General features: G+C 40.9%; 1 protein-coding gene across 1 annotated transcript in view; it reads right to left on the bottom strand.

Annotated features, from left to right (window-relative positions):
* Positions 1-21200, bottom strand: part of COL4A2 (collagen type IV alpha 2 chain) — a 181809-nt gene that overhangs the window by 64398 nt on the left and 96211 nt on the right. The window contains exons 8-19 of the mRNA XM_077807549.1: positions 20304-20339; positions 20125-20187; positions 19509-19544; positions 18500-18541; positions 17600-17689; positions 13903-13947; positions 12040-12102; positions 11181-11225; positions 8136-8189; positions 7148-7214; positions 3483-3593; positions 2863-3000 (exon numbers count right to left, since the gene is read on the bottom strand). Of these exons, the coding sequence (XP_077663675.1) occupies positions 2863-3000; positions 3483-3593; positions 7148-7214; positions 8136-8189; positions 11181-11225; positions 12040-12102; positions 13903-13947; positions 17600-17689; positions 18500-18541; positions 19509-19544; positions 20125-20187; positions 20304-20339 (790 nt within the window). The remainder of the gene's footprint in view (positions 1-2862; positions 3001-3482; positions 3594-7147; positions 7215-8135; positions 8190-11180; positions 11226-12039; positions 12103-13902; positions 13948-17599; positions 17690-18499; positions 18542-19508; positions 19545-20124; positions 20188-20303; positions 20340-21200) is intronic.

The raw sequence follows: 21200 nt of genomic DNA, 5'->3' as shown, positions 1-21200 counted from the left end.
TTCTCACCAAAGTCTCTAAAGACCTCTTCCTAGCCAGATGCTCTATCCTCATTGTCCTTGACCTGTCAGCTGCCTTTGACACCATCAACCATACTTTTCTTGAAATCTGCCCTTCCTCAGCTCTCATGACACAGTTCTCTCCTGGTTCACTTCCTACCTCTCTAACTTCTCCTTCAGCATGTCCTTTTGAGACTACTCCTTATTCTCCCTCCACAGAGTTCCCTCCTTTGCCCAGGGACAAGAGGTAGAGAGAGAAGAGGAGAGGGCCATCTCACGCACAAACACAAATTCAATCATCATCTTTATGCTGATGACTCTCATCTGCCTCTCCACTCCAGATTGATCTCTTCCTTTCCAAACTAAAAAGTATCGGCCTATGTGACGTTGCCTCTGGGATGTCCATCTGTCAGCTTAAACTCGACATGGCCTAAACACAGCCCTTGCTTGCATCCATTCAAAACATGATCATTTTGCTAGCTCATTGCTTTGCATCCCTTGAGTGGCTCCCCCTTCCCCATCACATCAAATGTAAAACTACATGTCTTCATTTTCTAGGCTCTTCACAGACTGTCCCTCCCACCCCCCCCATCATCTCTTGCAGGTTATCTAGTTGTCAACTTTCACCTCTGCTCTGACAGCGTCACCAGTTGGCTTCATCACATACTTGTTTAATTTTAAAACTAGCACCTTTGTGCTTTCTAACATGTTAACCCTCACACTTGGGGTGAGCTCCCTGTAAGCAACAACAAAGCCACCTCATTATCCTCCTTAAAATTCTTTGCCATGATGCCTATAAAAAAACCTGACAATGGTTATGCAGCTGGTGTCCTGGGACCCCTGCCTATCATGTTGATCAGTGTTGTCTCACTGGTTCCTCATGCTGCCCTGTCTGTCTGTATCTACCAGTTTTCTCTCATCTTGTACTTAGATTGTAAGCTCTTTGGGCAGGGACAATCCTTTTGTTCTGTATTTGTACAGCACCTAGCACAATGGGTTCTGAGGCTCAGAGGTGCTACCACAATTCCGTTAATAAATAACTGCAGTATTATTGACATGCAGTATTGGCTGTACCACATTTGACATAATATAGTCTATCTAAAACATTTCTAAATACTTAAAACTTAGAATTCCACAGGGTATATTAATGACAGCCTATTTACAATGAGTATACTGCATGGGTTTACTCTGTAAATTCAGTCAATGCATAAGCCTATGTCCCCAGCTGTGCCAGAGTTTTGCTTGGTTCAGTGGAAAGGTGACTTTAAGATATCTGGTTCACAATCCTTTACATCCCCCTCCTCAATCTCTGGGATTTCCATGGTCTGTTTCAACCCATGGTATATCTTGGAGCAGCTTCAACACTGCTTCAAATTTCACTGGCTAGCTGAAAGAACATCACACTCTGGCCCTACCCTACTGCCTCAGCATTCCAGACCCTCCTCCTACGTTGGGGGTGCTTTGATGAAGTAGTTATTCCATGTTAGGGGAACGCTCAGCAGACTACTTAGGGCAGTTTTATGGTACCTACGTGAAAGGTCTACTGTATCACAAGCCAGGATCTAGTCCACAATCCTTTCATCAATGAAAGTTTAAAAAAATATTTAAAGCCATGTTTTTGTGTTCACTCCTAGATCAGATTGCTGGATTATTTTCTTTTAGCCATGGAGAGATAACCATGCTAATACTGCTAGATGTTTTGGTATCTTTCAACAAGACTGATCATTAGATACCACTCATTAAGCAGAGACATAGTGGGATTGGACAGAATTGAGATCAGCTGTTTTAGACCATTCTTCTCAGGTAGCTCACAAAGAGTTAAAACAGGCACCTTTTCCCTGACGTCTTCCCATGGAGAAATCACAAATTCTTCATGGTCAGTGTATACATAAGATCTCGAAAGGAGATGATGAGACACTACTGTCTTCAATATAGAACAGCAACATAGGTGCAGGAACTGGGGGTATTGGTGCACCCCCTGGCTTGAAGTAGTGATAACAATCCAAAGACACAGCTTCCCCTTCAGCACCCCCACTATAAAACTTGTTCCAGCTCCACTGACCAGCAATATATAAACGATATCCAGAACCCTGACTCAGCTCTCCCAGTACCTGAGTGAATAGTGCCTGGATGAACAGCTGCTAGCTAAAATGTAACCCAGGCAAGGAAGAAGTGACATTGATAGAAAAAAGGAAGTATCAGGAAGGTAGATGGAGCTAGCAGTTTGCTACTCATCAAAGGAATCAGCTCTGTGATTGTGGCTGAAAGTCCCAGGGCCCTCTATTGGATTCCTCACTGCTCAAAGACAGACAACTAAATAATGATCAGTGTCAGCATTTTAAAAAATCTTTGGCTGGCCAGAAGGCTGCACCCCTTCCTGTCCAATGCGTATCAAGACCAATGGCTCATGTTTGCCACCTTCATACTCAACTATGGACCCAACTATTTAAAATAGTTCAGGAACAAAAGGAACCCTAGCAATGAGGGATGCCTGTTGCTCAAAACTTGAACTATGCAAAATTTCTCTGCTGAAAAATCCAAACCATGAGAAAAAACACAAAACAAACCAACCAGACGTGTGTTCCAGGTTTTGTTATTAATGTTTGAAAATCAGGTGAACACAGCTTTCTCCCTGTGTTTCTTTGTCCTTTTGGCACCCTCCCTCCTGCCCACGTGCATACGATCACTCCTCTACATTCTCCTCCCATCATTGAATGCCCATTCCTCTCCCAATCTGACCTATTAACTTGACATGCCAAAAGCCTTGTTAGAAAATGATCAAACAATGACATTTCTGATACCCTAAAATTAAACCTGCTAATTCTCCAAACACCTTACGGCTTGGCAGCATCTCTAGCCACTTACCTGGAGTTCCTGGAGGGCCAGGTGGGCCAGGGAATCCTGGAAGTCCAAGTTTACCATCACTACCAGGTGGACCTGGCTTTGTTGCTAGAAAACCTGGTTCTCCACTAAAACCTTTGGGACCCATTTCCCCACGTAAACCTCTTCTTTCAGAGCCATCTGAAATGGGAACACATCACCCAAGAAATTGAGAATGATCTCTTAAAGATGCTCTCAGATTAAGAGGATAGGCATGCTAGGTTATAGAGGGGAAGCAGGCATAACTACTTCCACCATGTGAGGAAACAATGCAGCTATTCTGTATATAGTGATAATATCACTTTTCATCTGAGCAATTCAAAGCACATTACCAAGGTGGATAGGTATCATTACCCCTGTTTGCAAGTGACTTTGCCCAGAGTCACACCAGAAGTTAGTGGGAGAAACCGGAATGGAATCCAGGTCTCCTGATTACCAGTTCAGTTCCTTATCCACTACACCACACTGCTTCTTTCAGCACTCTGTGCTCCGTATGTGTCTTCATATGTACTCCTGCCCGCCTCCCCAGAATAATTCTGACTAAAATTGGAGCACAGCGGATTGTTGTGAGTCAATATTTAGATCATGAAATGTCAGAATATTACCAGGAAAGCCATCTGACGAGCCAGGAAGGCCAGGAAGGCCAGGATCTCCTTGGTCCCCCAGGTCTCCTGCAGGTCCAGGAACACCTGGCAATCCTGGATCACCTCTTACACCTGAAATACATCCCCATCCCCAGGAATACAGGTTAGTCTGCTGATCTTTGCGACACACACAAGCAGCACTGCATGTTCTCGATTGCTCAGCCAACCGTAATTCTTGAAAGATAAATTAGACTATTCAGCTACTTCATTTGGTGACACAAGTGTTCTATTAGAAGCCGCAGTATTCACAGCAGCACAAGATCCACACACAAATACCTGTAACTTGTCAGACAGAAATGTTTAAGAAGAAGTTAGGTTTGCAGAAGAAAATATTTAAAATTAGCATTATTAAAAGTTACATCATAATATCTGGATTGCCCTATTAAAGTTAACATTAGCAGAAAGTTATCATTTTAAAGAAAACACAAAGGTGAAGAAAAATAAATCTGCATTTACAGTTTCAACAGCTGCATACCTCTGCTGTGTATCCCCAGCCACACTTAGCTCTGGGCTGGACACACCTGCCAGCTGCCACCTGAAACATAGGCCTGCCAGTATGAATACATAAATCCCCAGATTGTGCTTCTCTGAGGATATAGTGGTTAGGGTTCAATCATGCCCATGTTGGGAGTGGTGTGGAGTTTCCTTGCACTAAAGGGGGCAGATTTACTTTCAGAGCTCCCAAGTGTGAAGTGGGAGTGCACCTGTGACTATACCCATTCACAGGAGGTGCACTAGGTCACATGGAAGGTTCCCTCCTCTTTTGGTGGGTGCCTTACACTCTAGTGCAGTGCTACTCAAAGTGGTGGTCCGCGGACCGGTGCCGGTCTGTGAGCCATCGGCTGCCAGTCTGCACACACATTGGAAAAAAAAATTGCTGGTCCCCGACATCAGGACAACCAATAACCAAGCCAAATTTTGGGTTTCAGTTGTTGTAAAACAAAACAGCCTTCCTCATCCTTCCGGTCCGAGCCAGGAACTGACTTACTCAGGGCCTGCAGCTCCTTTTATCTGAGCCTGCTGAGCTCTGATCGACTGCTTCCAGGGAGCCTTTCTAGGCAGGTCTGGACGACCCACCTTTACTGTTTCTTTTCTGGGGCAGGATGTGGTAGGACCACAAGGCTTCCAGCAGGGGGCCTCAAAAGGGCCAGTACAGCCCACCACAGTGCAAAAACCAGTTGTGTGCCTGAATTTATAAATGGTTTAACTCAGTGAGCTGCTATTCCAGGACAGAATAACTCCTTGTAATTTGGGAGTCTGGGGTAGTCCACTTACAACTTTTAGTGAGGTTATATAGTGTTTCATGTTAGCCATGCAAACGATAATGTATATGTATTTGGGAAGGTTTTTTTAAAGCAGTGTGGAGAAATGTTTATATGTGCAAAGCCTCCCCCGTGCAGAACCTCACATTTGTGTTCGCACCAGTTTTGCTGCCAGAACAATAAAGCAAGCAAGTAGAGAGCTGTGTTTCTGTCAGCTCCCTATGTCTGTATCTATCTCCTTCTCTGCTGGGTCCAAATATAACAGTGAGAGACAGAGGTGATGCATAACCGTTAACAGTGGGGGGCACAATTTAAAGGTTCTGGGGGGCATGTGACCGCCCCACGGGTCACCTCTGAATTTAGAACAGAGGTTTTCAAACTGTGGGGCACACCCCTCTAGCGGGGCACAGCGGAAGGTTCGGGAGGGTGGGGAGTGGCTACAACAGGTGGCTTAGGAAGGGAGCCCTACCTCCATCCCCTGACTCCCCTAAGTGGACCACCCAGACTGTGGGGTGAGCCAAGGGGTGGAGATGGCGCTCCTTGCCCAAGTCCCACTGTGTGGTGCCAGCCTGGCCCCGCTGCTGCGGTAAGTCGGGGATGGAGGTGGAACTCCTTCCCTGAGCCCTGCTGCAGAGATGAGTCAGGGGGTGGAGGTGGTGGTCCTTCCTCAAGCTCCACCGGGCGGCGCTCGCCTTAGCCACCTGGCATTGTTGCTTACCCCCCCTCGGAAATGTTTCTTCATGCCCTGCCTCCCCGCCCCCAGTTTGAAAACGTCTGTGTAGAAGCTGTTGCTAAACGGAAGGCAGAAATCAGGTAGAGCACATGACCCTGCATTTACACACACACACACACACACACACACACACACACAAACACACGTCGCCTCTGGTGAGAAACATGTTCCTTTCAGACATTCCTATCTGCCTGGTTATATACAAATTAAGTATTGTATATATCACAGTGGATACCCATCTACAAACTAAGCCACCAACTAATCAAGATTAAGAATTTAACAAGAGGTCAAAAAATCTACAGGAAGGAATACACAGCAGGAGGATGTCCAGTTTATGAATAAAGATCAAAGGACTGTTTTATTATATCAGGGTTTTTTATGGCGCACTCTCGTATCTTTTTACCTACAAGTAAGGTGACAGAGGGCTTGTTTCATGAACCGATTATCACAGTCACAGCTGTGCTTGGCTGTAATATGCTGGAAGGATTTTGGGTGAGCTTTTGCTCTTATGACATAATAATGTCCTATTTGTTAAGTTTAGGCTCTACTATGCATGTTATGGCTTTACTTTAGATGTAATCTTTTGTTTCCAATACTTCTGCTTGCTATCATATGAATCTCTATTCTTTGTTAAATATGAGCTATGTTGTACAATGTAACTGGTAAACAGTGGGGTACTGTTCCTTAGGGAGCAGAAGATCTGCAGTTCTGTGAGTGGATCAGGGGCTGGGTACTCCAGTGAGTTGCATGGAGGACTTGGAGGTTGGAACGTGCCTATCGTTAACTTGCAGAGGGACAGCGGAGCCCACATGAGCTGTGAGGAAAGTGCTTGTGCTACGTGTGGCTGGTGGTGACCCCTGGCTGGTACAGGCAAGGCTTCCTCATGTTAAGGGCAGGTAGTAGCGAGGTACCCCACAACCCTGGGATCCCTTGGGACGCATCACAGTAGATAAGCCCTTGATTAAGCTCATTTAGGAGCCCAGACTGCAGGAATCTTTCTGAACATTTAGTTTAAAGCTCTGGCTATGGAAAAAATAATCTGTTTCTTTTGGCTGGTCTTCAAGTACACCCATCAGTTGCATTTTAACAGTTTGGAATATTGATTTCACATCAGTCTGTGGCTCACCTCACCTGTCATGTTACCAGTGATTTTTTTTTTTTGTTAAATTGTCCATTACTGCATGTAAATGTCACAAAATACTTACTGTAATGTTGGCATTTTCTTAGCTCTCAAGGCTTTGTCTTCACTAGGGGAAAAAAAGGAGTGCTAACATGAGTTAGCAGGTTGAGTTAAAGACTAGTCTAGCATCTTTAACCCAGCCTGCTTACTCATGCGAAAACTACCAGCTGTCCTGTCTTCACTTTGAGATAGCTAACTCGAGCTAAAAACACACCTTTTTTTCCTGAGTGAAGACAAGGCCTAAGAGGGATACGGAATAAGATAACTTCCCTGAAAATAAGATAACTTTACACTATTTGTACGCTATTGTTTGAAATGAGTAACACATATATAGATCAGTTTTACTAAAGGAGCAGAGTTCTTTGCATTTTGCGCTTTTGCTGTGTGGGGAAGATGGAGAAACAAGGATAAACTATCAGCATCACAAGTATTCTGAGCCATGAAGACATACCTTTTCTTCGAATGGGATACTGAGTATAAACAGGTGGTCCTTGAAAACCTCTCTCACCCTGCTCTCCCTGTATAAATAGATAACGAAGCATCAGATACATACTCAGAGTGTGCCTATGCCATTTTGTGGTGAGGCACAATTTGAGCATGTGGGTCCGTTGCACAAAGGGCCAGATTTTCAAAAAATATTTAGGTTTCAGAGTAGCAGCCGTGTTAGTCTGTAACTGCAAAAAGAAAAGGAGGACTTGTGGCACCTTAGAGACTAACCAATTTATTTAAGCATAAGCTTTCATGAGCTGTTGCATCCGATGAAGTGAGCTGTAGCTCACGAAAGCTTATGCTCAAATAAATGTGTTAGTCTCTAAGGTGCCACAAGTCCTCCTTTTCTTTTTGTGGATACAGACTAACACGGCTGTTTTTTAAAAAAATATTTAGGCACCGTAGCAGCAGATAGGCACCTAATAGAATTTTCAAAGTCCCAATGATTTTGATTTCAATGGGAATTAGGCACTTAACCTGCATACGTACTATAGAAAATCCCACTGGGTGCCTATCTTCATTTCTAGGCACTAAATACCTTTAACATCTGGCCCCAAGTTGCCAACAAAATCCTTGCATTTCTCTTCATTCACACCACCTCTCCACTGGTTCTCCCACTTGTTATCCTCATTCTACTTTTTTCTCATTCATCCATATTCTCCCACTCATCCACTCTCTTCATCAGTTGGGGACAAAGAAAATATTCACACACCCCCCTCCCCATAGTAATACAGTGTCAGTTAAGCACATATTGTGAATTTTTACACCTTCCTCTGAAGTATCTGGTTACTGACAGAGGCCAAGCAGCATAGACAACTGCCTAGTCAATTATGGCAACAAACACTTATATTTTTATTCTAACGAACAGATACAACATAAGCAAAATTATGTCTGGTTTACTAATTCTGACAAATTAAATTCACTTTTAGTGCAGGAAAGTAAAGAAGTACCTTCATTCCTTTAGGACCACTGCTGCCTGGCATGCCATCAAATCCTTGAAAACCCTGAAATATATATCAAAATGCTTGCCTTTTTCTAAATCAGACAAAGAGTGAAAATATTTTGTTACAGGATTTTTCAGCAGGCCAGCTTGTTGCCATTATTTTAATCTGTCACAGCAGTCATTTTAAAAGCATGAGAATGGTGGTTTCCTCTAACACAGTTAAGGTGTGTGAACCATGCAGCAAAGCTGAGAAGTTTGTCACCCTCAGGATTTACTCTTGGGAATAATAATTTAGTTCTACCTTTCAGGTTTTTTCTGTTACATATTTTGTATATTGGGTCAAATCCAAGCCTTGGTACAGCCCTGCCACATAGCCTGGTTGGAGGGCTATAGAATGGGCAGGAAATGAAGCTGTTGAGCTCTCAGAAGATCTTGCGATGGGAACCTGCATTCTGGATTGATAAAAAAAAAGGGGCAAGGAGAAGGCAAATGGCCCATCCTCTCTAGTCCTTGGAGATAGTGTCATGAAGACAATGCACATGCACAGTGCCTCTTTTACTCTGCAGCACAGTGGGGTTTTCTCCACATGTCGGTCAGCCAGAGAAACTTGTCTAGAATATACCAATGAGCTACACCCTAGAGGTGTCATTGTTATAATAAAGTCATAGTTATACTTAGGTTGTGAGCTCTTGAGGGCAGGAATTGTTTCTTTATTATGTGTTTGTACAGTATCAAGCATCCTGGGGCTGGGGCCTCTAGGTACCACTGCAATACAAAATGCACTACTGTTGCAGATTACATAACTAAACTATCAATATCCGTAAGAATGTTTTATCACAAACATATCTCTACAGAGCATTTTAATTAATTGAATGATTTATTCTTTTAACTGAGACAATGACACCTCCAGGGCTTGCCTATACCAGCTTTCTGGTACATGTCTGAAGTGACTTAAATCTGAAGCCTGTGTCAGCAGGGTGCAATATATCGTATCCCATTAGTGTATATTTCAGCTGATGGAGCTGTGCATATGAAAATACCAGGCTTAAGTCTCCTCTCGTATGCATTGGTTTTACACCAGTGTAATTCCATTGACTTCAATGGAATTATTCCTGATTTATTCAGGTGTAAGGGAGAGAAAAATCAGCACTATTCTATTTCATTTAAAAAAATTTCTAGAACTGAATTCTAGATACAATGTCCACGTGTACTCAAGAAAACAGAAATTCTAAAAAGTTAAAGCATTAAAATAAAATAGTGGCCAGAGCCTCAGCTGTTGTAAGTCACTGTGGATCCACTGATGTTAGTGAAGCTGTGCAATTTACACTAGCTGTGGATCTGAGCCAACATTTTTATATACAGCCTCTAAAACTGAAGAGTGTAGTGAACTCCTGAATAGAGCAGATATTTCAATAATTGGCTTCAGAAAACATTTACACAGTTTTAAAGCATTGCAACACACCACAACACTCTCCAAGATATCACAAACTGACCCCCAGGGATCAAAGATGTTATTCACAATGGAAATATATGTCAAACATTGTCAGAAAACTAACAACTGTTATGCAATAGATGTAAAATCTCTTTCACACTAGGTGGAGCTGTATATCTAAAAAGGAAGCCAGGAGTTTCCTAACTATCTACTGCTTACTTTAAGTACACTGAGAGGATTAAGCTATAGTTCTTCCTTCTCTCAAGGGAGTCAAACAATTAATTTAAAAAAAATGTTTTTGCTGCTGAATAACATATTGGGAAACCTACTCCTTCAGATGTCATGATTTACCAGTTATATCTCATTGAAATAAATGTACCCTTTACTAAAATTTTGTCGGGACTCAAACTCAAAAAGGGACAAAAGGGGTGAATAAATGATTCTGACATGGGTGCAGATATCAAGCCTACTTAAGTAAAAGGAAAGAGCCCTTAATGTACATATTATTGACAGTTTTCTCTCTTCTGGACTAGCCGTTTTGACAGTAGTTTAAGAGCTGTGGATTTCACACAAGGATTAGTATTCCTTGCTGCCAAATTCCTTAGCATAATCAAGAAGCACAGAGAAACCATTTATTCCTGTATCCATAGACTTATTTGAATATCTTATGGGCATGGTTTCTAACACTGATAGAAGCAGCCATTTTCTGCACACAAATAAAAAGCACGAGAGCTTCCAGTTATGACAACATTTTCTTTTAGATATTATTGAGTGTTTCTATGGACACAGAGAATCAGCTAGGATTTTTCTCAGTTTTTCCTCTCTCTCCTTTTGGTTTGTGCTCAGAAATTCAAGATGGCACATGGACCACAGACCTCTAAAACATCTGATGAAAATTATCTAAAAGACAACACATTTCAGTATGGTATAAAAGACGTTACAGAACTCACGTCAGCAATGATGGGAACTGTGAATACACTTCCATAGCTCTCTGAAAACATATTCCTAAATGGCAATACAGGCTTTAATTACCAGACCAATTTCCCCCCCTCACTTTTAAAATAACTGGGATTCCCCAAAGAACAAGGACGTCACCTGGTCCATAAAATCAAGTTGATTGCCGTTGGAGAGTCCAGACAATATTCTGATCTTATTTACAAGGTATAACTGAGATCAGAATTTGATACCTATAGTATGTGTAGAATACACTTTGATTTTCAATTAGTGAGTCTAAATATAAAAGTCAAGCATGGAATATTCCAAAGGGTTACTTATACTGTGCAAAACTGGCTCTTGGTGATGTAATTTGGTAAAATGTTAAATGAATATGCATTTCTTATGTACTGTTATGCCCACTTAAAACTTAAAGTTCTAATGTCTGTTGTGTAAGGCATGTTATTTGTCTGGCACATGTTATATGTTATATAGTGCTGTGTACACTTATAGCATTGTGTAAATAATAAATTAGAATGTATCGGTTAGAATAAACTCTGTATTGATATTATGCTCTGTCATTTTCCAGGATAAAACATGTATTTTTCTATAATCTGAAGATGTCAGTTCCATATGTTAAAAGCAGTGTGCTAGAGACAAAATCTGATTTTTGTGCTAAATACTCACTTTTTCCCCAGCAGCTCCTGGGATGCCATTGATACCAGGTAATCCCTATGAAAGTACAACATCATTTGCAGAATAAAGTGAAACCCTTTTAAAAACTTTTTAAAAAACTGACCATAACAAGAAGAATTTATAGACTCATTTTCTAATAAGTAGATGCACAGTACAAACAGAACAGGCTAATCTCTTTCTTTCTTTCTTTCTTTCTTTCTTTCTTTCTTTCTTTCTTTCTTTCTTTCTTTCTTTCTTTCTTTCTTTCTTTCCAAGATGTTGTAAAACCACCATAAGAATGTTATGATTTCTGAGTGTTTTTAGAAATATTTATATTGCCTATGCTTTCCACCATATTTGTTCATTTCAGAAACAGTAACAATGAGGACAAATGATATGGAGCAGCACCAACTGTGTGCTACAAGATCTTTGCACCCAAACAGGTTTATGTTTTCTATTGGGGTGTAGATGAATAAAAACAATAAGAGTGACAGTCAGTATTCCCTTACCCATTAATTTGGCTTTGTGAGGATAAGAAGGGGATGGAGAAATGGAATCCACCCCTGAAACCAGCAAACAGGTCATAGAGTTTCAGCACAGACTTTTATAGTTGCTATAGGCGGCAGTATTGGCTATAGACCCCAATATGGAGGGGGTCCAAGTCACTTCATATGCATGAGTGTGGAGCCAGTGGATTCTCCCTTTGCCTGTCTCAGTGGCCTCTCCCTTTCCAGTCCCACTAGGCACAGATAGGTTGCACAACCACTCCCACACATAGCTTCTTCACCTCTGACTTGATCTGACGGCCATATAACAGGTGTTAGATGGCTCTCTGCCCTGGGGTGAATTTCATCTTTAATGAACCACTTACCCTTAGTCCTGGAAAACCTATTATTCCTTCTTCTCCATCTTCTGCTGAATATGCGGGTAAACCCTAGGAAACATTGCAGATGCACTTACATAGACCGTTATGTTTACAGACTGTATATATGAATGTATCTATGAAGAGAAGAGCACTACACTGCATGCAAAGGCTGATAATAAGCACAAGTGAAAACACCGTGGCCTGTGTAAACATCAGACCTGAACCTGTAGTTCATACAAGAGCTAAAATCTCCTCAGTTTTGTCTGTTTGCATAATCAGAGTGCTAGGATCAGGCCCTTAGAGAGATGAATCCACCGCCCCATAGCCTTTAAAAAAAACAACTACTTTTGTAGTTGCTACTCTGAAGAAAACCCAAAGCAACTGTTTTTAACTGTATAACCAGTTAGTTATCTCAGATCTCATCCAAATCCTAGTTTCAAATAGATAATGAGAAAACACAGATACTCCACCATCCAAGTTTAATAAAAATGAGATAGGCATAGGCCTTCTTCACTTCGCTACAGGCATAAATCCAAAGTAATTCTACTGAAGTCAATGAAATTATACCTGTGTAAAACAAGTGTGAAAGCAGATTAGGATTTATAGAGCGTGTAATCGACTGTATACTAAAGGCAACACAGCTCAAATTGCAACCTTCCCCAGGGGTGTCACATACCAGTTGAACAGGAGGGTTGAGAGAATAGAGCCTTACAGAACCCCCTTATGGGAGATCCTGTGGGCTAGTGATTAATTGCTCAAAACTACTCTTTACGACTGCTCAGAAAGTAGGAATGGAGCTAACCAAGAGCAAAACCATCCAGCTAGTCCAGGTTCTGCAGATGAGTTAACAAAACCTCACAGTCTATGGTGTCAAAGACTGCTGACAGCTCTAAATTAAAGGACAAACCACCTGAGTATTGTCCACTTGACTACTGAATTCATCAACCAATGAAACCAAAGCTGTACCTATGCTATACCCAGGCTGGAGGGCAGACTGGAAGGGATCAAGAAAATTGCCGTATGTAACCATTTAATGGGATTTTAAGGAACGCTATGTACACCAGACATAGTAACATTTAACCTGCAAATTAAAAAATTGGTTGTGAGAAAGGATCTCATTTTAGTTAGCCCATAAAACTTATTGCAATGGGCGTTCCATCCTAAATATCATAGAATCGTAGGCCTGGAAGGGACCTCAATAGGTCATTTAGTCCAGTCCCCTGCACTCAAGGCAGGACTAAGTAATAACTAGACCATCCCTGAAAGGTGTTTGTCTAACCTGCTGTTAAAAATCTCCAGCAATGGATATTCCATAACCCCCCTAGGAAATTTATTCCAGTGCTTAACCACCGTCACAGTTAGGAAGTTTTTCCTAATGTCCAACCTCAACCTCCCTTGCTGGACTTTAAGCCCATTCCTTCTTGTCCTATTCTCAGAGGTTAAGGAGAACAATTTTACCCTCCTCCTTGTAACAACCTTTTATGTACTTGAAAACTGTTATCATGTCCCTGCTCAGTCTTTTCTTCTCAGACTAAACAAACCCAAGTTTTTCAATCTTTCCTCATAGGTCATGTTTTCTAGACCTTTAATCATTTTTGTTGCTCTTCTTTGAACTTTCTCCAATTTGCCCATATCTTTCCTGAAATGTGCTGCCCAGAACTGGACACAGTACTCCAGCTGAGGCCTAATCAGGGCCATATCGTGGCATGATATGGCCTGCCATGATTCATCAAAGGGGTATGAAGAGAAAAGTTGATACATCCTGTTAAGTTGTTTTATTTCTATCCCATACCATTTCAAAGGTAGAATGTACCAATATTAACCACAGAGCTTGACTTATTTGTCTTTGGTTTTCTTCAGTTGACTTACTTGAGTTCCAGGTTCTCCTGTTTCTCCTTTTATTCCCTTTTCACCCTAACAATGAAAAAAAAGAGGAAAGATTACAACCGTTCAAGTATGTTGTGCTTTCTCAAATGCATCAAGTTTTGTAACATGAAACAGCAGGTATTTACCAAGAGAAAAACCATTACTATTGAGTTCTGGTCAATAATATACTTGTCTTATAAAATGCATGAGTCATAAGTAGCTTTAGTGTTTTTTATTTGATAATTTGTTGGGAAATGCTTTTTGATGTATTTTTTTTCTAAAAGAGATACGTTTCTCCATACTGCTCAGATTGAAAAAATGTGCAAGTATCCCCACCTCACAGTACAAGGCTTAAATCAGACTTGTTTATGAGGAGATCAGATTCTGTGGTTATGAGCGCCACAGAAATGCCTGCAAATAAATAGAAATATTCCCAACTCTATCCACTCCAGAGATGAGCTTAGTTTAGACTTTCTCTCTTCCTTTGCCTTATTTGAACTGTGATCAGCCTCCTCCACCTCCTTTTATTTTATTTTTTTCCCTGAGAGATAAAAGTTATTTTGACATCACATTTTCTTTCCCAACACCATTCACTGTGTTTCCTAAGGCAGTCCAGGGAATGTGATGTGTAACACTTGTTATAAACCCGTCTTCAGCACGGATGAGCTACTTCCCAGGAGCAGGCCATTTGCTCATCACTTTGCACGAGGAAATAAATCATCCAGTGGAGCAGTGGCTACGCCACAACCCATTCTACGTTGCTCAGGACTTAACTGCCCCCTGCTGCGTTCCTCCAGGAAAAGGCAGAATGCAGTGCGGAGAGTGGGTGATTCGAAGACCCAGCAAAGATACTTCACATGCTATTCTTCCACTTGAGATTATCGATCTCACAGACTATGAGTAACTGCCATGATGCAGTTACTCCTGCTACGGATGATGGTATTGCAGGGTAAGACCCAAGGAGCTTCTTATGCCAACTGGCAGAGGGCACAGAAGATGCATAAGAGTTATAGGGATCCCCTGGGCCTGTTATTTACATTCTAGTTCACCAAAGAGTGTCATGTAAGGTTTCTACTGAAAGCCTGTGTCACACAGGTCAGAAGTCTATTAGCATACTGAGTCAAATGATAATGAAGAGATTGAAGGGATTTCAGAATGAAAATTAACAGGAAGAGATAAACAGTGGGGAATTGTGGAAAAATTCTATTTTATAAGTGAAGAACAAAAAATTGGTCTGATATATGAGGAGTGCAGAAAGATGCCCTGGTTCCTTCATCAGAGGGAGACAAGTTGCCAGAGGGCTTGATCTTATGAAAGGAGGGTCTCAGCCATCATGGTTGAAAAATGCTGCAGGAAGCACTTTAGGGTAAGCGGTATCTTATTAAACAAGAGGGCATTTTGTTAGTGGAGTTTAGGCTTTAGAATGCATGTTATGATTTTATTTTACACGTAACCCTTTCTTTCCAATATTTCTGTTTGCTATCATATGTACAGTCTTCGGTAAATAAACTTGTAGCTGCATTTTCTACAAAGAAATCTAAGTGCAGTGTTGTTTTCAGGGGAGCTATGTTCTAAGGTGAAACTGGTAAGCTGTGGTGTACTGTTCCTTTCGGAACAGCAGGTCTGGCAATTCTGTGAATGTCCAGAAGATCCGGGGCTGGATGCTTGGAGGACTGAGGGATGGCAGAGCCTTTGGACTGAGAGGGGAGTGTGTGTGTTGCCTGTGGCTGGGAGCGTCAGGGGGCTGACCCCTGGCAGGTACAGACAATGCTCCCTCATGCTAAGGGCAGTGGTGCGAGGTGTCTCACAAACATGGGTGCCCCCAGGAAGAGTCCTAGGGCTGTTTAAAAGAGGCCACCCAGGTCAGAGTTAGAGGGAGAGCTGCCCTAAGCAGGGGATGGAATCATTTTATCAGTTATGGGACTGCAGAGTGGTTACTAATTTAATGAGTTTGGTAGGGGGTCTAGCCATGGGGTGTTGAAGTTTCAAACAAATATCTATATACTACTTGGTCCTTCAGCCCAGGGTGGAGAAACAGTGCCTGAGCCACCTGACCTCTACTAGTCTCAGATTTGGGACAAAAAAAAAACCAAAACAGATTAGAGGTTGGTGATTGATGCAAAAGGCGCCAAATTCAGGGGAGGGCACATCTTCCCTGCGTGCAAAGAGCCATTTATGTGAATAGGCTGTGTCATAAATATAAAGGGAAGGGTAAACCCCTTTGAAATCCCTCCTGGCCAGGGGAAAGCTCCTCTCACCTGTAAAGGGTTAAGAAGCTAAAGGTAACCTCGCTGGCACCTGACCAAAATGACCAATGAGGAGACAAGATACTTTCAAAAGCTGGGAGGAGGGAGAGAAACAAAGGGTCTGTGTGTCTGTCTTTAGTCTGCCTTTGTCAGGGATAGACCAGGAATGGAGTCTTAAAATTTTTAGTAAGTAATCTAGCTAGGTACGTGTTAGATTATGATTTCTTTAAATGGCTGAGAAAAGAACTGTGCTGAATAGAATAACTATTTCTGTCTGTGTATCTTTTTTGTAACTTAAGGTTTTGCCTAGAGGGGTTCTCTATGTTTTGAATCTAATTACCCTGTAAGGTATCTACCATCCTGATTTTACAGGGGGGATTTCTTTATTTCTATTTACTTCTATTTTTATTAAAAGTCTTCTTGTAAGAAAACTGAATGCTTTTTCATTGTTCTCAGATCCAAAGGTTTGGGTCTGTGGGCACCTATGCAAATTGGTGAGGCTTTTTATCCAACATTTCCCAGGAAAGGGGGGGTGCAAGTGTTGGGAGGATTGTTCATTGTTCTTAAGATCCAAGGGTCTGCGTCTGTAGTCACCTAGGCAAATTGGTGAGGCTTTTTACCAAACCTTGCCCAGGAAGTGGGGTGCAAGGTTTTGGGAAGTATTTTGGGGGGAAAGACGCGTCCAAACAGCTCTTCCCCAGTAACCAGTATTAGTTTGGTGGTGGTAGCGGCCAATCCAAGGGCAAAGGGTGGAATATTTTGTACCTTGGGGAAGTTTTGACCTAAGCTGGTAAAGATAAGCTTAGGAGGTTTTTCATGCAAGTCCCCACATCTGTACCCTAGAGTTCAGAGTATGGGAGGAACCTTGACAGGCTGTGTCTTACTACAGGGGGTTTTCTGTGTGCAGAGGGGTAGGCCCTGACAGTCACTCTAAGGACAGGATCATGCCTACATTTTATGGATACATACAGTAACGCAAATTCTCTCCTTCAGTATATTTACCCATATGTTTCTGTGACAACATGACAATATCACTGACTGTTGGACAAATCATCAATATGAATGCTTTCTATATAGAATTTTGTGATAATAAATGAGAAAATATTAGTGACATTAAGTAGTACAGAGTTAGGATTTGCTTGAAGAAAAGGAACAAGTTTGTCTAGGCACTTCAAGGGAAACATAGTAAGTATGACTGTGAGCGATTTTAGCTCTAATACTCATAAGTCTTTCATCCCAAAAGGAATGGCAATCTTGAGTAGCAAAGGCATTTGACTTTGTGTTTGTATGGTAATCTATTGCACGTTCTCTCTCTCTCTCTTTTCCCTAAATTCACTATTATGTTGCAATCCCCCCACCCCCCCCAAAATCCCCACTCTTGAATAAGTACTTAGCTTTGTTTATCTGAATTCAATTCAATACCCCGTATGCTTTTACACAATGTTTTTAATTACCTTGTATTGTTCTGCTAGGATTGTGTCTGGGGAAACTATCAGCTCCCTCGTAGATGGAAGACCAGGAGGGCCCTGTGGACCTATTTCACCCTGTAGGAAAACCACAGAAATATGTTTAGCAGCAGCTAAAATAACTCTTTAAATTGTAGACCTGCATTGGGTGCACAATTTGCTACTAAAATTTAGGACTAGATCCTAAACTGGAACCAATCGGACCAACATGGACTTACACCAGCTAAAAGTTTAGCTGTAAAAGTCTAAGGCTATGTCTACACTACAGCCTATGCTGGCAAAACTTATGTTGCTCAGGGGTGTGAACATTCCACCCCTCCTGAGTGACATAAATTACACCGACATAAGTGTTCGTGTGCACACCTTCTCCTACCCACATCGCTTATGCTGCTTGCAGAGGTTGGGTTTTTTTATGCCAACGGGAGGGCTCTCTCCGTTGGGCATAGAACGTCTTCACCAAATGCACTACAATGCACTACAGCTGTGCCACCGCAGTGCTATACGTATAGATGTACCCTAAACAAGGTTATGGCAAGAAAAGAATTAGATTCATACTAAACTAAGAGGTGACAACATTTTCCATTATACTAAATGCTTCTAGAACAAAGTTAAGATTCTTCTTTCACTCTGATCTAACTCCATTGATTTCAATAGAGTTTCTTCTGATTTGTACTGGTAGGAGAGCACATCAGACCTAGACATGTAAAAGACTATTTGGCTACAACATTTACTATTGTGCTTATCATCACTTCAAAGTGAATGAATTTTTACTATAGTATATCACCACAAAATAATATTAGACAGTAATATAAACAAGCTCTTTTATAAAGTGTAAGCGTCACCAATTTATCTTGTCATACCCATACTAATTCACTGGTTTTCCTTTACCTTTTCACCTTTTTCTCCATAAAAACCAAGGCCCCTGTTGCCCTGCAAAGACATTAAGTCAGCATAATATAATTATACAATACTTCTACAGAACAGCTTTAAATGAAAGGAGCTCCAGAAGTACTTAACCAAAGGAGTGTTTCAGGGTAGAGATTCTTAGGACATCATTTCAGAATTGTGATCACATAACAGTCTAGCTCTAACTCAATAAATCATTTTGGTTTAGCATTTAGAAAGACGGCTGCAATTAAAATCTCATGTTGACAGCACTTCTCCAGTGTTTCCTCTGACAGGCATTAAGTCTGTCTTTTCTCTGAGTAAAAATGTGAAAAGACTGCACTTTACATCTGTGGGGGCTTTTTAATAAAACTACATGTTAAATAAAATTACCTAAGTACACTGCATATTGGAACTAGGAACTCATGTATTTTCTCAGATAAAATATAATCTGAGATATATGGACAGATTCTTTGATCTGGGGAGACTGCTGTGCTCACACCAGCAGTGTAATCTGGCTCTAAAGCAGGTTTAACCACCCCAGAGAAGACTTCCCCAGCGAAAGGTTGATTTAAAGGGTATGTCTACAAACCTTTTTGAAGTGAGTGGGAATGAGTCTCCCAGATCAAGCTAGTTGGTCCACACTAGTGCTTTAAAAATAGCTGCATAGACAATGCTTTGAAGGTGCACTGGGGCTGGAACTCAGGTTTTGAAACCACCCTTCTCCCTGGGCTTCACAACTCACAACATTTTCAGTTTACTAGGTATGTCTGTAATCACTATAGTCTGCAGACCTGAAGAAGAGCTCCGTGTAGCTCGAAAACTTGTCTCTCTCACTAACAGAAGTTGGTCCAATAAAAAATATTACCTCACCCACCTCTTCTCTCTATAATAATTAAAGGCCTGACTGAGCACATCAACTGAGATCAGTGATATCTGTCCATTGACTTGGCTCAGACCCTATGAACCCAAAATGAAATATATAAGGACAGCTCTTCAGAGAAAGACTTACTGGTGGTCCTGGGGGTCCCGGTGGCCCGGGTGGTCCCTGTACAAATACAATTGCAGAGAGTAAATTACCACTTATTAGTGCCTTTTCTATTAATACTGTTTTGAGAACATCAAACACTTTACATGTGAAACATAAGGATACATTCAGAATGTACTGTATTCATTTAGCATTCAGACAGTCAACAATACTTAATATATTAACTACCTTTATTGTACCGTATGATATTGAAACATGCTAGCTTAGCGCATTTGATCATCCTCCTGGCCCTAATGGGATACGAGGCTGCTAATTACCTGGAGCCAGTGGAGTTACTTCTGTAGCTCAGTAGGAACTTGTGGTTTTCACAAGACAATATAATTGCAATAATACAGGCGATACATGCTGAAAGTTCTTGATTCTTTTTTGCAATGCTGATCCCTGGAGAATTAGTGTAACATACTGCCTTTCACTTTCAAAATGTAATGCCCTCTTTGGTTTTAACAATACCTAGTTGTCATACTTAAACCTGTTAGCTACTGTACAACTACTAGCTCCGAGTGTACAAAAAATTAGGTCCTGTTAGCATGATACTTCTGTCAGGATAATTTCATAGAGTACATATTTTAAAAATACTTACTGGTCTTCCTGGATTTCCTGTTGGACCAATTAAACCCACAACACCGAGAGCACCTTGAGGTCCCTAGAAATACCAAAAATGACTTTAAAAAATGAAACAAACCAATAGTGGATGTTGTTTTGGTAGCTGCTATTATTAACATATTGATAAATCATCACATTTGGTGAACAGCAACTTACTGGAAAGCCCAACAATCCCGGCTCACCAGGCTCTCCCTAAAGAAGACAAAAATAGTTAAAGACACAGTAAGTACTGTGTACGACACTAAACAATACATCTTCTAGCTCAGGGATTTTTAAAAAGCCATTCCTTCAGTCATATCAATTATTTTAAATAATCAGACCGTAGCATAAAAACATGACACAAAAAGTTTAAATAAAGATAAATTCAATATAAATATTGATATAGAAAATCAGTTCAATTTTATTACATGTTAATTGTATACTTTCTATGTACAGTACAGTTATATATATTATGGCTGGGATTTTCAGAAGGTGGCTAAGGGAGTTGAAATGAAATGGGAATTGAATGCCTAACTTCCTTTGGAAATCCCAGTTTATAAATTTAGATGATGTCTAACCAGGATATGTATGTATCCTGAATTGAAAGAAACTAGTTAAATGCGGATTCTCTCAATACATTGCATTTAGAATTACAGTACCAAATGATTGTTTCTTTGAACATTTCCATCTTTAAAAACCACATTTTTGACTGTAGAACATGTTGAAATATATTTGGAAGTTTGATCCAAAAACCTTCTGGGACAACAGTTCACATACCCTTCCTCATTTTGTACATTTCCTTACTACTCAAATATCTCCACTGAAGTTAGTGGGACGATTTATGGAGCAAGGTAAACCTAAAAGGTGTATGGCTGTCATTATCTAACTGTTGGGTATCAGATACTCGAAATGAACTAATACAAATGATTAATTATTAGCACTATTATTAGATTTCAGAATTATTCTAGAAGGAAAAGAATACTCTCTGATTGAAAAATACAAGATACCTATTAACATATTATCAAAAATAATTTCCAGCACACCCATAGTCAACATGTAGCTGGAGGTTCTTTG

Source organism: Eretmochelys imbricata, chromosome 1 (genome assembly GCF_965152235.1).
Source record: "Eretmochelys imbricata isolate rEreImb1 chromosome 1, rEreImb1.hap1, whole genome shotgun sequence".
Classification (NCBI taxonomy): Eukaryota; Metazoa; Chordata; order Testudines; family Cheloniidae; genus Eretmochelys; species Eretmochelys imbricata.
The sequence above is the reverse complement of the archived record's forward strand: the minus strand, read 5'-3'. Positions and strand labels throughout refer to the sequence as shown.